General features: G+C 43.6%; 1 protein-coding gene across 4 annotated transcripts in view; it reads left to right on the top strand.

Annotated features, from left to right (window-relative positions):
* LOC116987846 (myosin-16-like) overlaps positions 1-18,023 on the top strand; it is a 157,065-nt gene that overhangs the window by 92,719 nt on the left and 46,323 nt on the right. For all 4 annotated transcript variants that reach the window (XM_033044100.1, XM_033044098.1, XM_033044099.1 and 1 more), the window contains 2 exons: positions 10,617-10,673; positions 17,071-17,157. In XM_033044100.1, coding sequence (XP_032899991.1) covers positions 10,617-10,673; positions 17,071-17,157 — 144 coding nt within the window. The remainder of the gene's footprint in view (positions 1-10,616; positions 10,674-17,070; positions 17,158-18,023) is intronic.

The following is an 18,023-nucleotide window of genomic DNA, read 5'->3' as shown; positions in this document are numbered from 1 at the left end:
TGTGTAAAGGCCTTGCTGGAAGTACTCATCTGCACATCTGATTTTTATTCTATACCTAATGAAGTGCTTTTATTACAGTGAACCAACCTTCACAACTCTCTGTAACTTTGCAAAAAGCTGTTAGTCATGGTGAATGATTGCACAGGATATGAAGAAGGTGGGGGCAAAAAGGAAACATTTTATCTGCCTTTGAGACTTTTTTATCGTGCCGTGGAATTCAAAAGAAAACTGCAGATGCTGGAAAACGGAAACAAAACCAGAAAATGCTAGAAACACTCACCATCTCAGGCAGTATCTGTGAGAAAGCAAGAAGCGACAATGTTCCAGGATGAGGATCCTTCGTCAGATCCCTGGGTCAGACGGACTGAAATGTTGATTCTGTTTCTCTTTACACAGATGCTGCTTAAGGAGACCTATTAAGATGCTGAGTGTCTCCACCATTGTCATTCTGTTTCTTTAAATCGCACGGTTGAGGTTGATTTCCATGCGAGATGGACAAAGGGAATAATGAAAGGATCCTCCCAGTTAGGAGACCGTATGGGCTGTTTGGTGGGGGAGAATCCACTTGTTCAAACTCAACATCTGGATAAATGTAAATGTGGGCAGGCAGTGAGTGCTCAGGCTGAGGCTGAGGCCAGGATGAGGCAACAGGCTGCCTAGCTGCAAGCACAAATTTCCTTCAATGTTGCAAGAGAAGTCATCCGTGATAATGTAGCAGAAAATTTCAAACATTAATTATTGTGATTGACAATTGGAACAGATGCAAATAACCCTGAAGAACGTCCCGACTCAAAACATCATCTATCCGGAGATTCTGCCTGGCCCCTGAATTACTCCAGCACTTTGTGTTCTTGGCAGATGCCAGCGTCTGCAGTTCATTGTGTCTCCAAATTTATTTTGTGATGCTTTTCATCAGTTTGGATGGCAGGGGTGTGTTTGATTGGGGTTAGAAGCTATTAAAAAAAAAATGCCAAACAGCTTACTATGCCACAGCAGTGAGAAATTAAGAGTTACCATGCCGGTTTGGATATGGAGTAACATATAGCCAGTAACGGTTGCGATGTGCTTGGACGGAGAAACAGTGAAAATCTCTCAGTGAAACCCATTAGTTGACAATTCAAGGTTAAGGGGGCACAGTTTTAAGGAGATGTCCAAAATGGACAGGGTAGGAGTGAGGGGAAACCTATTACCTTGTACCTTGTACCCTTTAAGGAGTTTTAAGGCGCAGTTTTAAGCAGTCGCCCAAAATGGACTGGGAGGGTATGAGGGGAAACCTATTATATGTGGAGAATGTTTATAATAGTGAAATCAATGTCTTTAACTGTGTTGGGAATTATAAATCAAAGGGCTCATTTATTGGCAATAAACAAAAAAGTGCTGGGTGAATTCAGCAGGTCAGTGGCCATGTGTGGAGGGAATGGACACTCATTATTTCAGGTTTACGTCAACTAACCATTACTTTCCATCCCTCCCTCTTTACTGTCTCCGACTACATTTTATCTATTTGCTTTGTCGTCACCTTCTCCCAGCTAACAATGATCTATTCTTAATTTATTTTGCCCTATTTTCACACCTTACACTCCCTTATCTATGTATCTCCCTCTCCCCTGACATCAGTCTGAAGAAGGGTCTCAACCCAAAACATCACCCATGTCCTCTCTCCAGAGATGCTGCCTGTCCCACTGAGTTACTCCAGCATTTTGTGTCGACCCTCAGTTTAAAAACCTGCATCTGTAGTTCCTTCCCCCACATTTCAGGTTGGGACCATTCTTCAGACTCTGGTATTTGAAATAGTAAACTAACTGGTTTATTATTGACACGTACCAAGGCACAGTGAAAACCTTGTCTTAGGTAATGTCCCGACAGCTCATATCATACACCAGTATAACCAACTGTACAAAAAATAAAACAGAGTGCAGAATATAGTGTTACTGCTGCAGAGAAAGTGTTGATAAAAGAATGATTGAATAAACCATGAACAGGATAGAACAGCAGCTCATATTTCACTTGGGCAGCTTACGCCCCAGCGGTATGCATATTGACTACTCTAACTTCAAGCAACCCCTGCTTTCCCTCTCTCTCCGTCGCTCCCCCTTTCCAGTTCTCCAACTAGTTTCACTGTCCTCCTGATTACATTTTACTGATTGTATGCCTCGTTGTTAGCTTCCCCCCCCAGCTAGCAATGATCCATTCTACATCTTTCTTGATGTTTGTCTCCTTTGATCTCTTGTTTGCACACCTTACCCTCTCATATCTCTATGTCTCTCCCCTGAGACTCAGTCTGAAGAAGGGTCTCGACCCGAAACGTCACATATTCCTTCTCTCCAGAGATGATGCCTGTCCCGCTGAATTACTCCAGCATTTTGTGTCTAATGGAGGTACTGTTTGCAAAGCTATGTGGAAAAAGTTAAGGAATGGTACTAACAGGATTGCTTTTCAAAGAGCTAGTATGGACTCAATGGGCAGAACAATTATGCTATTTTTGTTTTCTTTTGGTTTGAATGGAAGTGTAATCTTTCATTCTCTGGATTCATTTCTCTAAGCTTGACACCATCTTACTGCGCTATCGACAGTAGTAGTGCTTTAATTATCAGGGTAAACATTAAAGATAACCAGTGTTTAAGAAAGAACTGCAGATGCTGGAAAATCGAAGGTAGACATAAATGCTGGAGAAACTCAGCGGGTGCAGCAGCATCTATGGAGCGAAGGAAATAGGCAACGTTTCGGGCCGAACCTCTTCTTCAGACTGAGTGTCAGGGGAGAGACATAGAGATATGAGAGGGTAAGATGTGCAAACAAGAGATCAAAGGAGACCAACATCAAGAAGGGTTTTGGCCCGAAACGTTGCCTATTTCCTTCACTCCATAGATGCTGCTGCACCCGTTGAGTTTCTCCAGCACTTTTGTCTACCATTAAAGATAACCAGATGTCTAAACCATCAATAGTTAACACCAACCATCAAATGAGTCACAAAAGATAGAAATCCCCCTTCACTTTTCATTCAGTCAATTAATCATTCTAGAACTTTAAGCTATACAAATATCTTTTACCTCTCAACAAAATAAAGCATCTTTTGTTGGCTGTTGTTTGACTGTTGGTAGAGTTTGAAACTGATATAACTGTGTCGTTAACTCAGTTGCAGACAATGAAGGCTTTCTTCATTATACTGCTCACCGCAGAGTTTTCTTTCCACATAAATATTCTGCAAAGGTGGGTTGACTTGGACCATAAGAGGGATTTATCTAACTTGCTGATAATGAATTGGAATATATGCTTGACCTAATCTGGTGCGTGTTTGGTGCTTCTCAAATATGGTACCATGTTTTCCATATGGTAAATATGGAAGTACCAGATGAGATGCCGGTTCAAATCCCACTGTGCAGGTGTGGAATCTAAACTTGGTGTAAAGAATCTGGAATTAGAAATAAAAGTCTCTGTAATAATGGCCATAAAACTGCTGAAGTATTGTAAAAACACATCTGGATTGAATCTGCCATCCCAGTGGTTCCATTCTGTACGTGATCCCAGAACTAATTGGCCCAGCAAGCCTATCACTTGTAATGAGGTTGCTGTGTTGAAACAGTTGAAAGGCAGTAACTGAGACAGGATCAGCCATAATTGAAGGCCTTGAATTTAAAGATGTGAAGCTACTCTTCAGTCCACTTGGCCTTTTAAACATCTGAGACTGATGTCCACATTTGAAGAACTCTTCCATACGCGAATCAGGGAACGTCCTTAATGGGTTCATCCACAAAATCATATCTTACAGACAACACATTTAACTCCTTAACCACAATCCCTGGGTAGGTACTGTCCCACCAGCACCACCAACCCATTAGGTGGGGCAATACTCGGATGGGCGGCTCGACCGATGTTGCAGCGGCCTCTGCAGTCTGTCTGTGTATTTTTTATTTTTTTGTCCTGTTGAGGGTTTAGTTTGTAAATGTGTATGTGTGGGGGGTGGGGGGTGGGTGGGGGAAACTTTTAAATCTCTTCCCTGCATGGAGACCCGACCTTTTCCCTGTCGGGTCTCCGTTGCCGTTGGGGCCTAGTGCCGTGGAGCGGCCTCCAACCGGAGCGACCTGGGGGCTCAAGTCACGGAGCCTGTGGAGCTGTGGAGCTGAGGACCTACCTCCGTGGAGCTGTGGAGCTGTGGAGCCTGTGGAGCTGTGGAGCTGAGGACCTACCTCCGTGGAGCTGGCCAGCTTCGAAGCGTGGAGAGCTGTGGGGGCGAGCTGCTGCGACCCGACTCAGGTGGATGGTGACACCGGGAGCTTGCGGGTCCCCGGTGGGAGACCGCTTTGCGGGGCACCGGCAACGGCGACTTCTCCCGCCCGAATTGCGGGGTTGAGAGTGACCTGGAGCGGGGCCTTACAACGCCAGGCGTGGCTGTAAATTGCCGCGGACTTGCCAGCGCCCCCCGGGGGCTCCAACATCAAGACCCGGGGCAGGGCCTTACATCGCCCGGCGTGGCTTTGAGTGGCCGCGGACTTGCTAGCGCCCGCCGGGGGCTTTGACCTCGACTTCGGGAGAGGAATGGAGAGCAGGGGAGAGACAAGTTTTGCCTTCCATCACAGTGAGGAGGAGACTCACTGTGATGGATGTTTATGTGAATTGAATTGTGTTGGTGTGTGTCTTGGTTCTTTTTTTGTATGGCTGCAGAAACCAAATTTCGTTTGAACCTCATGTGAGGTTCAAATGACAAATAAAAGGTTTTGTATTGTATTGTACAGGTGGAATGTCCCTGGTCAAAAGGTGGTTTTCAGTTCCCTGGTGGAGACCATGCTGGGTCGGTTTGCTAGTTCCTAGAGCATATGTCATGCCATATATATATATATATATATATATATATATATATATATATATATATGTATATGTATATGTATATGTGTGTATATATATGTGTATGTATATGTGTGTGTGTATATATATACTCATTTCTCCAGCATTTTTGTGTACCTGTGTATATATATATATGTGTATGTGTGTGTATATATATATATATATACACACACACATATATACACTGTTTTGTATTCACATGTGAGCATCCTGAAGGAGAAAGGTCAAGGGTAAGAGAGGTTTCAGGAAGGCAGTGGAGTCTTTGCAGTAGAGAGAGATGTCTAGCAATAGTAGAGTAAACTCAGCAATGCTTAAGAGGCCAGAATGTAAATAACATGGATCTGTGTGAAGTTTGCAAGTTGGGGGAGATAAGGAGAAGTGCGTCCGTTTAAAGCAAAAATGAGAAAATGAGAATCAATTTGTTGTTTCATCAGATTGGGGATTCTAACTGGGTGCCAGAGTCATCACACAGTTGCTTGAGCAAAATCGTCCTAACTCTGTTCAATCCTATCTATCCTGGCTCTCCTCCAGTTCAGATCCTTTGCAACACCTGGAGTTTCATTGGAAAACACCACAGATGGCAAACTTACAGATGCAGAGTTCCTTAGCTTTGCAACTGTTCTTAATCGCTCCACATCTTTCTCCTTCTTTATAAACTCTGCTCAAGGATTCTGCACAAGTACCAACACCTCCTTATCTCACACTGTATCCTGTGAAGAACCTTCGGAGGTTATAACCTGACAATATGAAAGGTTTGAGTTTGGACTAAATCTCAAATACGGTTGATGAGCAGGCCTTTTAACAGTGACCATGAAAATATCACTGTTTAAAGCAGAGATAGATAGATTCTTGATTAGTACGGGTGTCAAGGGTTATGGGGAGAAGGCAGGAGAATGAGGTTAGGAGGGAGAAATAGATCAGCCGTGATTGAATGGCGGAGTAGACTATATGGGCCAAATGGCCCAAATCTGTTCCTATCACCTATGACCTGATGCTCTTGAATGATAATGCACAACCCACTTTAGCACTACACATTTTGCTCACCTCACGGATATACAGGGCAGCAACTCAGTAATCCACAAAGGATCCAGTGATAAATTGACCATGGACTGAGATGTCTAATTCATTAAAATGATAGGAATATTAATATAATCAAGTGTACTATAAGCAGTAGTAAGCCACTTGGTGCCTTCAGCCTGCTCCACTATGTCTGAAGAAGGGTCTAGACCTAAAACATCTCCCATTCCTTCTCTCCAGAGATGCTGCCTGTCCTGCTGGGTTACTCCAGCTTTTTGTGTCTATCCACTATTTCTTAAAGTCACAGCTGATCGCATTGTAATCTCAACACAGTAATCTTGTCCATCTGCATTTACCTATCTCTGCCTTAAAAATATTAAAAGGCTGCATTTCTACCAGCACCTGAGGAAAAGTTCCAACGATTCATGACCCTCTGATAGAAAAATAAGTTGCCTTAATTCTGTCGTAAGTGGGTGAACTATTATTTTTTAACAGTGACGTTCAGTTCTACATTCACCCACAAGAGGCATTCTCGCCACACACACCCAACCAAAATCTCTCGGGAGCCTTACATATTTTAATTGTCACATTCCACACTTTTATAATCGTGGGGGATTTCCAGCTCATTTTAGATGCTGGAAATCAAAAATCAAAGTAGAAGAAGCTGGAAACACTGGGCAGATCGGGTTGTGTCTGTGGGCAGAGTAACTGCTGACGTTTCAGATTGAAGACCCTCAGAACTAAGAAGGAGTTCTTAGCCCCCCCCCCCCCCCCGCATCAGCTTGACGTGAGTGATAAATGAGGGGAGTGCCAGGTATCGCCATGGTCACGGTGATAAAACTGCAGTGGATTCCTGGCCAGAAAAAAACAGTGCTCCCATGGTTGCTCTAGATGGACCTTGCAATAAGGCCAGTTGTTGGACTAATCATACTTACTATGTGCTGATCTAAGTACCTACGTCGTAGATAGTAGGACTGATGGTACCTATGACAGTCAACTGAACCATTGTCAGAGCCATAAAGGGCCTGTCCCACTGTACGAGGTAATTCAAGAGTTCTCCCGAGTTTTCCCCTGATTCGAACTCGGAGAATGTCCGTAGCGGGTCCGTAGGAGTTCGTGGATGTCTCGTAGCGGCTCGTAATGCTAACGCTAGGTACTCGGGACATCCGGTAAACCCGTGACGTTTTTTCAACACTGTGAAAAATGTCCACGAATAAAAAAATACTCGTGACGAGCCGCTACGAGACATCCACAAACTCCTATAGACATTCTCCGAGTCGAATCTAAACTAAAAGTATGCCTGTATTGTGGCCAAAAGTGCCTGGGGGATTTTCCAGAGTGATTCTGAACAACAGGGCAATGGTCATCATGGTAATTTACTTTGTGATGGGCACGAGAGATTAATCTTCAATCACACAATGCTGAAAAAAAGCCCAATTTGATTTCTAGGCATATGTTGTGTTCTGGCCACTCAATACAAAATAGGAGCTACAATGTTCAAACTGCATCACCACCCTTAGAATCCCGGCTTCCCATGGGAAGGCTGTATGGAACTACCACTGTCTATAAAATCTAAGTCCTTTCAAATAATAATGAAGTGTTTGATGAAATCCTGGACATTGAAACTGCCTCTCTCTTGGACAAATAAATCTGCAATGTGTAATTTCAGTCCCTTTATAGAGGCTTTGTTTTAACCGCAAACCGACTGCCAGTGAATTACTCCCACAAAGGTAGTATTTCATGCAGTGTCGCTGTCTCTTTCAGCTTTGGATTCTAACGCTTTGCCTTTACTCCTCTCATTGTTCCTGGCCATGTGCCCACGTCTGCCTTCTGGGCCTCATTATGTAGAGAATTGCTCCAGGATTCCTGTGGCAGCCCACTTAATGTCAGAACCTCGCCTGCAAATGTTACCGCAGTGACTTATTAAACAGTAGGACACTTCACTTCAAGAGTCAAGTGAGTTTTTGTGTCATATGTCCCAAAATGGAACAATGAAACATATATATATATATATACACTTTGTATGTATATATGTATGTATATATATATGTATGTATATATATATGTATATATATATATATATATATATATATATATACACACACACACATATATATATACATATATATATATATATATATATATTTATAACGATTTATTTATAACTATTTATTTTTGTGCACACACACACACACACACACACACGCACACACACACACGCACACACACACACACACACACACACACACATTTACATTTTGCAGGCTCCTGTACCAATGATAGGAGTGAAGTGTGAGTGTGGCCAGGGTGGTGTGGGTCGCTGATGATGCTGGCTGCCTTTTTGAGGCAGCGACTCTTGTAGATCCATTCGATAGGGAGGTCAGAACCCCTGATGGACCGGGCAGAATTCGCAACCTTTTGCAATCTGCTTTGTACCTGGGCGTTCGAGATGTGATGCAACCAGTCGATATACTCTCTACTCTACACCTGTAAAAGGTCAAGAGAGTATTAATCTCCTCAATCTTCTATTGGTGGACTTTCTTCATGATTGCATCAATGTGATGTGTCCAGGACCAATCCTGCTACTGCTATCCAAATGTACCGCTATTTCCTCTTTTATACTTGTCTCCAGCATCTTCCCCACCACCGATGTCGGGCTAACTGGTCCATAATACCCTGTTTTTGCTCTCACCCTCCTTTCTTAAATAGTTGGATAACATTAGCTACCCTCCAATCCACAGGAAGTGATCCCGAATCTATAGAACATTGGAACATGATCACCAATGCATCCACAATTTCTAGAGCCACCTCCATAAGTACCCTGGGATGCAGGCCATCAGTCCCTGGGGAATTATCAGCCTCTTGTGTATCGCACTGTGTCTGTTTGATACTGTCCACAATGTGGAGTTTGGAAACCTTGCTGCTTCAAATGTAGTACAGAAGTAAAAGCTGTCACATTTTGAGCTGCCAGAGTTCACTATCCATTCACCTTTATATTCAGGAAATAAGTCATCTTTACTCTAGAATGCATGATTCCTTTACAGAGAGTGGAGAATGTGAGGGGGGATTCTGTGCAATTTACATTCCACCACAAGCAGCTAAGTACAGTGTCTCCTCAGCCTCTGCCTCGCCGGCTGGCTGGCAATCGATGAAACAATTTTCAGTGGATGATTTGTGCTGACTTGATGGGGCAGAACTGATTGCAGACGGTGACACTGAGTGCAGGTGTTCATGCCTGAGCATTAGTATTAAAGTGAAGGAATGTTGCCAACAGGCGGGGCAGGAAAGATTTCCGTGTACAGCAATCCAGAGTTACAACGCTGGACAAGACCTAGGGCTATTTACTGAAGCCATTTAACCTACAAACCTGCACATCTTGGGAGAAATCTGGAGAACCTGGAGAAAAGTCACGTAGTCACAAGGAGAACGTACAAACTCCACACAGAGACCACCCGTAGACGGAATAGAACCGATGTCAACAAAATAGAGAGAGTACAGAGGAGATTTACTAGAATGTTGCCTGGGTTTCAGCAACTAAGTTACAGAGAAAGGTTGAACAAGTTAGGGCTTTATTCTTTGGAGCGCAGAAGGTTAAGGGGGGACTTGATAGAGGTCTTTAAAATGATGAGAGGGATAGACAGAGTTGACGTGGATAAGCTTTTCCCACTGAGAGTAGGGAAGATTCAAACAAGGGGACATGACTTGAGAATTAAGGGACAGAAGTTTAGGGGTAACATGAGGGGGAACTTCTTTACTCAGAGAGTGGTGGCTGTGTGGAATGAGCTTCCAGGGAAGGTGGTGGAGGCAGGTTAGTTTTTATCATTTAAAAATAAATTGGATAGTTATATGGACGGGAAAGGAATGGAGGGTTATGGTCTGAGCGCAGGTATATGGGACTAGGGGAGAATACGTGTTCGGCACGGACTAGAAGGGTCGAGATGGCCTGTTTCCGTGCTGTAGTTGTTATATGGTTATATAGTCTCTGATGCTGCGAGGCAGTAACTCTACCGCTGCGCTGCTGTGCCCCGCTGTTACTACATCTCATGTGTGCATCATGTGACTCTGTGTGCACACACATGCAGATGTAACGTTTAAAATGATGTACCACATTGTCCAATGATAATGAGGTAAAATGTGAATGTTCACCGCGCTTTGGACATTTCTGTTGCAATGTCTGAATTTGAGTTGCATGATTTTTAACTTGAATCTTTGCAAAAATCGTTTGCGGTTGGTCCAAATAGCAGGAGGCGTTGTTGAAGATGCAGTTGCTCATATTTTGAGCTTGACACAAAACAATTCAAAGTTAATCCACCATTTACATGTAATTATATTTTAAAAAGTAATTGGAAAGCTCATTGTTTTTACCTTAAAGATGTTTCTCACTTTCATGACCCAGCTGTGGACTTGGAAGTAAGCATTTGCAGAGAGCTTGGCTTGGGGGGGGGGGGGGGGGGGGGGGGGGGGGGGGGGGGGGGGGAGGGGAGGGGAGAGGGGGGGGGGGGGGTTGGAGGGTCGTACAGTTTGATCGCCACTGGAAAAAAAGATCTCCTGTGACGTTCTGTGCTGTAACAAACACTACAACAAATACTGATGTGGCTGGACTGTTTGCTTAGGAACCATCACGGATATTAATGGTTTTGGGAGGCGAGGGAAGAATGGGGCAGAATTCACAGCAAAAACATTGGGAAATTTTGCTGTGTATCCAGTTTCAGTACAGAATGCACTAATGGTTTTCTCTGTCCTCATTTATTGTACAGGTCCGGGTTGAGGAACTGGAAGAGGAGCTGGATGCAGAGCGAGCTATGAGAGCCAAGGTATGTGTTCGTAGGACTTGGATAGGGCTTTAACTTTTTGTTATTAGAAACATATAAAATAGGTGCAGCAGTAGGTCATTCGGCCCATCGAGCCAGTACCGCCATTCAATATGATCATGGCTGATCATCCAAAATCAGTAGCGTGTTCCTGCTTTTTCCCCATATCCCTAGATTCCCTTGAAAATATTGCAATTGCAATGTTGTAAAATGACAGTGAAAGGTCTGTCTGTACGCCCCAGTCCTGCGTAGTTACACAAGAACGCAAGAGGCCATGATCATATCGAATGGCTCGAAGGGCCGAATGGCCTACTCCTGCACCTATTTTCTATGTCTATGTTTCTATGACTGGAGCAGGACTGGGGCCCTGCCCCCTCCAAATAAACAACCATCAACAACTTAGCGAGATCAAAATAATGTGCGTTTTTCTAATTCCTTTTAATGCTACAAATTAATCCAAGGCATTTCACAAGTGTTATTAACTTTGCACCAAGCCACGTCTAAGGGTTGACGGCCAAATGGTTCGTTGGTTCTTGGCTTCCAGGGTTCTTTTGGAGGAAGGGAAGATCTGGGTCAAAAGTCTTAGAAAGAAAGAGTAAAGGATAATTGTTTGTGGCACATTAATGCAAACTTCTCCGATGGTTCCCTGATGAGTTGAACTAATTAAAAAGATAATTACAGCACACCAGGCTAGTGTTTTAAAACCAAAGATTGCGTCTCTATAATTCTCAATCCCTAAAGAGTTGTGGAGGCTAACTTATCAGGAGTATTTAAAGTGAGGTGCATAGATTTTTAAAAAGATTGTAGAATTGAGCAATCTAGGGAGCCAGCACAGGCTGAGCCTTGATCATATTAAAAGACGGGACAGGCTTGAGGTGGCAGGTGGCCTTATCCTGCTCCAATCCTCTTATGTTCTTGTGTAATTGCACAGGACTGGTGTGGCATGGTGGCACAGCGGTAGAGTTGCTGCCTTATGCCACCGTGCCACCCCCTTCTAGGACCATTCAATTATTATTGCCATGGAACTTTCAGTCACGTAACTCTGGAGGAAGACTAAAACTGCATTAAATGTTAAATTGGTTCAGCTGTTTGTAGGAATCAATGTCAATTTAATAATATTATGGAAGCTTGTTCATATTGAGTAGTGTCCATACATTGGGTGATTTGACCTGGGGACAGCCTGTACTTGCTTTTACATGGGAGAGTACTGGAAGCAACTTATACCTTACCCCGCAGTAAGGGTCCCAGGAGGATGAAGGGTGATTGTGATGTAAATGAAATGTAAATGCCAGCGCCTCTTGAGGCCAGGAGTACAAACTGGCGAGATGGCCTGTGTTTCGTGACTGAGGTCAAGTGACCTTCTAGAAGCTTCTGTTTGTAGTTCATATAGTGATCATATAGAGGTGTAAAATCATGAGAGGAATAGATCTGGTAGATGCACAGAATCTCTTGCCCAGAGTCATATGTCCCAGATAGAACAATGAAATTCTTACTTGTAGTGACTGAGGTCAAGTGACCTTCTAGAAGCTTCTGTTTGTAGTTCATATAGTGATCATATAGAGGTGTAAAATCATGAGAGGAATAGATCTGGTAGATGCACAGAATCTCTTGCCCAGAGTCATATGTCCCAGATAGAACAATGAAATTCTTACTTGTAGCAGCACAACGGAATATGTAAACATAATACACTAAACAATATAATAAAGGAGAGAGAGAACAAAAAGTTCAGTGTGTATATATACACATACTCACAAGTGTACACACACACACACGTATATATGTGTGTGTATATATATATATATATACAAAAACAAACAATAGAAGTGCAATAATGATAATAATAGTCTATTGTAGTTCAGAGCTTATTTGAAGTTGAAGTGTTGAATAGCCTGATGGCTGTAGGGAAGAAGCTGTTCCTCAGCTTGAACATTACAGTTTTCAGGCTCCTGTACCTTCTTCCCGATGGCAGTGGTGAAATGAGTGTGTGGCCAGGATGGGTCTCTAATGATGCTGGCTGCCTTTTTGAGGCAGCGAACAATAAATCCCTTTGATGGTTTGACATAGGTTCAAGGTGAAGGGGAAAAGATTTAATAGGAATCTGAGGGGTAACTTTTTCACACAAAGGGTGGTAGGTGCATGGAACAAGCTGCCAGAGGAGGTAGTTGAGGCAGAGACTATCCCAACATTTAAGAAAATTAGACAGGTACATGGATAGGAGAAGTTTGGAGGGATATGGACCAAATGCAGGGACTAGCGTAGCCGGGACATGTTGGCTGGTGTGGGCAAGTTAGGCCAAAGTGCCTGTTTCCACACTGTATCACTCTATGACTCTGTCATATTTGTGGACTCCTGCTAAGGTTTGTACAGGGCAGTATTGCAGTCCATTTGAGAGACTTGAATATGCTTGTATCTCCAAGCCTACCTGCTGGTGTCTGACCTCTGTTACCAAACTTGTTCAGTGAATTTAGGGCACTGAATTTACTTGGTCTCCATAATTAGTGCTTGGAGAAAGGCAATATAAACTGGTCTTTGCTAACACAAATGCAAGTTTCTTTGGCCCACAGCTGGTTATATTATGTATGAAGTTGGAGTGTTAATTCCTTATTCAGATTCATGCAACTGGGTTCAGTTTTAATGTTTAATTCAATGTGCAGATGAGCAGATTGAAATGTCGTTGATAAGTAAAAGACCAAGTGTATTTTAATTTTGCTCCACAAGTGGAGAATAATTGGGAATGGATTCCTGGCTGACTTATGTCAGCCCAGTGCCTTTGATTTCTGGTGGGTGGCATCTCCAGCACATTCCACACTGTAATTATTACAATCAATCAGTGCCTCTGACAGATTGACTCTCCGAGGTAAGTTTGGGCAGAAACGGAAGGAATATATCACCTATCGTGCTACTTGAAAAGGTATCATTATCCATACCTTGGGGCTAAAAACCAATCTACTTTCGCATTGTTCAGTTTGTCAGTGTGCAAGTGTTTTTTTTAATCTTCTGTCGTGTGTTGTAGTGAGATAATGCAGGGTTTGACAGTGAAGAAACTACCTATGATATATTGGTTGTACTTCTAATGAGAGACTCTCATAGAAGAAAATCTCCGTCAGTCCTCACGGTCTAGGCAGCACGGTGGTGCAGCGGTAGAGTCTCTGCCTTACAGCGCTTGCAGCGCCGGAGTCCCAGGTTCCATCCCGACTACGGGAGCTTGTCTGTACGGAGGTTGTACATTCTCCTCGTGACCGCGTGGGTTTTCTCCGGGATCTTGGGTTTCCTCCCACACGTCAAAGACGTACAGGTATGTAGGTAAATTGGCTTGGTAAATGTAAAAATTGTCCCTAGTATGTGTCGGATAGTGCTACTATGTGGGGATCGCTGGTCGGCACAAACCCTGTGGGCCGAAGGGCCTGTTTCCGCACTGTACCTCTAAACTAAAAACGAAAATAAACATCAGTTATTAAAATGTGACTGAAGTTTTGAGCAGATAAACACATTCCCATGTAACCTATATTTTGAAAAAAATGTTCCGAAGTCCACTTGTCTATGGAAGATACTGGGAACAGTATTACTAACTTTCTGCCAAGCCAAGTGCTTCAACAAGATGACGTATTTAAATTGACTGAGCATGTCAATCCATTGTCAATTTAAATAGTGTAGGAAGGAACTCCAGATGCTGGTTTAAACCAAAGATAGACACAAAAAGCTGGAGTAATTCAGCGGGTCAGACAGCATCTCTGGAGAAATGGAACAGGCCATTCAGACATTCTTCATTACGACGAAGGGTCTCGACCTGAAATGTCACCTATTCCTTTTCTCCAGAGATGCTGCCTGTCCCGCTGAGTTACTCCAGCATTTTGTGTCTTATCGTCAATTTAAATAGCATAATTTCACAGTAAATTGCAAATTACCTGCACATTACTTGTCTAATATCCTTGCAGAGCCTTGCTCCAAGTATGCAATGTTTTTTAGCTGCAATTCAAACACAAAGTACTTGTGCTATAACTCCAGGGTAAACGCTTAACTAAGAAAACCAAGACCAATGCCAAAGCATTATCTAACTATCTAACGAGATATACTTACAATAAATAACTCTGTCTGCAAAAAAACAGCTGCCTATATATGAACTAGCTCTTAAAAAAACGAATCCTGTAGATTATTTAAGTTATTTATTGAGCAATTTGGGAAGTGATTGCCAGAGTTTTTCTGAAGCGTGCTGACCTTTCTTGCTGACCTTATTTTTCACTGGGGCAGCTTACACCCCAGCAGTATGAATATTGATTTCCCTAACTTGCTTTCCATCTCTCTTCATCCCTCCCCCTTCCTAGTTCTGTGACCAGTCTGACTGTCCTGTCCCCCTGTTTAAATGTTATCACAGAATGCTTCATCGTCACCTTCTACGAACTAACAATGCATTTCTGCATTTTCCTTGATTCTCATCTATTTTGACGTCTGGTTTTCACACCTTACCCTTGTCTCTGTGTCTCGGCTTGGTGTTAATGTAATGTGTGTGTAGGATAATGTTAATGTACGGAGATCGCTGGTCGAAGTGGACCCGGTGGGCCGAAGGGCCTGTTTCTGCGTTGCATCTCCAAACTAAAACTAAACTAAACTACTGAAGCTTTTTCTGAAAAAATACTGCAATTGATTCAATTAGCTGAATTTCGATTCACCGGCTACTGCAATGGATTTGATCTTGCGTGTCTCGCTGGTCCCCCAGGCCTCTGCATTTTCTTCAGCAGTGTAATCTCTGAAATGGGATTTAACCCCAAGTTAGTGTTAGCTCAGAGACATGAGTGTTACCAACTCTCAGACAGACCTTCAAAACGTTCTTAGTTTAGATTGAAGGCATATCTTTCCTGTATTTCAAATAGGTAACGCAAATGGGGGGTGAAGTTTGAGGGGAACATACCCACAGCATATTAAACTCAACAACAGCACAAATACATGTACAATAAATTATCTGAGGTAGACAAAAATGCTGGAGAAACTCAGCGGGTGAGGCAGCATCTATGGAGCGAAGGAATAGGTGATGTTTCGGATCGAGACCCTTCTTCAGACTGTGTAGGTTGAAGAAGGGTCTCGACCCGAAACGTCGCCTATTCCTTCGCTCCATAGATGCTGCCTCACCCGCTGAGTTTCTCCAGCATTTTTGTCAACCTTCGATTTTTCCAGCATCTGCAGTTCTTTCTTATACAATAAATTATCAGCTATTCTAAGCAAACTTGGCAATGGTGGTGTAGAAACCAAACTGCTGAGCCAAGTCTGTAGTGGATCTACTGACAGAATGTCCGCACACTCTTGACAACAGTTTACATTTCAAGATCTTTGGTCTCCAGTCTTCGCAGCATTTGATTGGTAATCAAGCTGCCTGTTGTGGGGCAGGGTCAGGTGTAGCGCAGATGAACCTGTACGATATGTAGAAAGGAACTGCAGATGCTGGGTTAACCAAAGATAGACACAAAGAGCTGGAGTAACTCAGCGGGTTAGACAGCATCTCTGAAGAAGATGAATGGGTCAAGACCCTTCTTCCAACTATCTGCTGCCCTCTGTGCTGTGGGATTACTCTCCATTCCCCAACTCTTGGGCAAGAGACTGGGCAAAGATTACCCCTCATCCTCATGTACTCCACTCTTTCTATTTTATTGTACCTATGATAACATCAACACTTCTCCCTTCCACCCCCCAACACACATACAATTCTACAATTCTACACACATAAGGCAAATTACAGTGGACAATCAAAACCTACGGACTTATGTGTCTTTAGGATGAGAGTGAAGCTCACATTACCTGTAGAAAACTATAGGGGAATGTATAAACTCCACATACACACACACACTGACATACACACACACACACACACACACACACACACATGGACATGCACATACGGACATACACACACACGTTCACACACACACGGGCACACAGACACACATGGACACACACACACACGTTCACACACACACAGACACACACTCACGGACACACATACGCTCATGCACACACAGACATACAGACATGCTCACACACACGGACATACATACACACGGACATACACACACGCACACACAGTCACACACAGACACATGGACACACGCGCACACACACGCGCACACACGCACACACGCACACACACACACACACACACACACACACACACACACACACACACACACACACACACACACACACACACACACACACACACACACACACAGCACCAGAGGTCACATGAAACACACTTGGGGGCAGCCTCACTACCAGCTCTGCCGCGGTGCTGCCTCTTTTTGGATCATAATGTTAGAGGAAATGATAGTTTGTCCACAAGAGTTCACCAAAGAAATGTGGCAATGAAGTGAACGTTGTAGCAATGACCTGGGATACATTCTCTCGTGCACAGGTGGAGAAGCAGCGAGCTGATCTAACCAGGGAGCTGGAGGACCTCACCGACAGACTGGAGGAGGCGGGTGGAGTCACTGCATCCCAGGTTAGAACAAGAGTTGGTTTTCTTTTCTTGCTCTTTATTGGCTGGGTGAGTGGGCAAATGTTTGGCAGATGCAGTATAATATGGATAAATGTGAGGTTATCCATTTTGGTGGCAAAAACAGGAAAGCAGACTATTATCTAAATGGTGGCCGACTAGGAAAAGGGGAGATGCAGCGAGACCTGGGTGTCATGGTACACCAGTCATTGAAAGTAGGCATGCAGGTGCAGCAGGCAGTGAAGAAAGCGAATGGTATGTTAGCTTTCATAGCAAAAGGATTTGAGTATAGGAGCAGGGAGGTTCTACTGCAGTTGTACAGGGTCTTGGTGAGACCACACCTGGAGTATTGCGTACAGCTTTGGTCTCCAAATCTGAGGAAGGACATTATTGCCATAGAGGGAGTGCAGAGAAGGTTCACCAGACTGATTCCTGGGATGTCAGGACTGTCTTATGAAGAAAGACTGGATAGACTTGGTTTATACTCTCTAGAATTTAGGAGATTGAGAGGGGATCTTATAGAAACTTATAAAATTCTTAAGGGGTTGGACAGGCTAGATGCAGGAAGATTGCTCCCGATGTTGGGGAAGTCCAGGACAAGGGGTCACAGCTTAAGGATAAGGGGGAAATCCTTTAAAACCGAGATGAGAAGAACTTTTTTCACACAGAGAGTGGTGAATCTATGGAACTCTCTGCCACAGAGGGTAGTCGAGGCCAGTTCATTGGCTATATTTAAGAAGGAGTTAGATGTGGCCCTTGTGGCTAAGGGGATCAGAGGGTATGGAGAGAAGGCAGGTACGGGATACTGAGTTGGATGATCAGCCATGATCATATTGAATGGCGGTGCAGGCTCGAAGGGCCGAATGGCCTAC

The sequence above is a fragment of the Amblyraja radiata genome, chromosome 26, assembly GCF_010909765.2.
Source record: "Amblyraja radiata isolate CabotCenter1 chromosome 26, sAmbRad1.1.pri, whole genome shotgun sequence".
NCBI classification, from domain to species: Eukaryota; Metazoa; Chordata; class Chondrichthyes; order Rajiformes; family Rajidae; genus Amblyraja; species Amblyraja radiata.
This window is presented reverse-complemented; position numbering and strand designations above follow the sequence as displayed.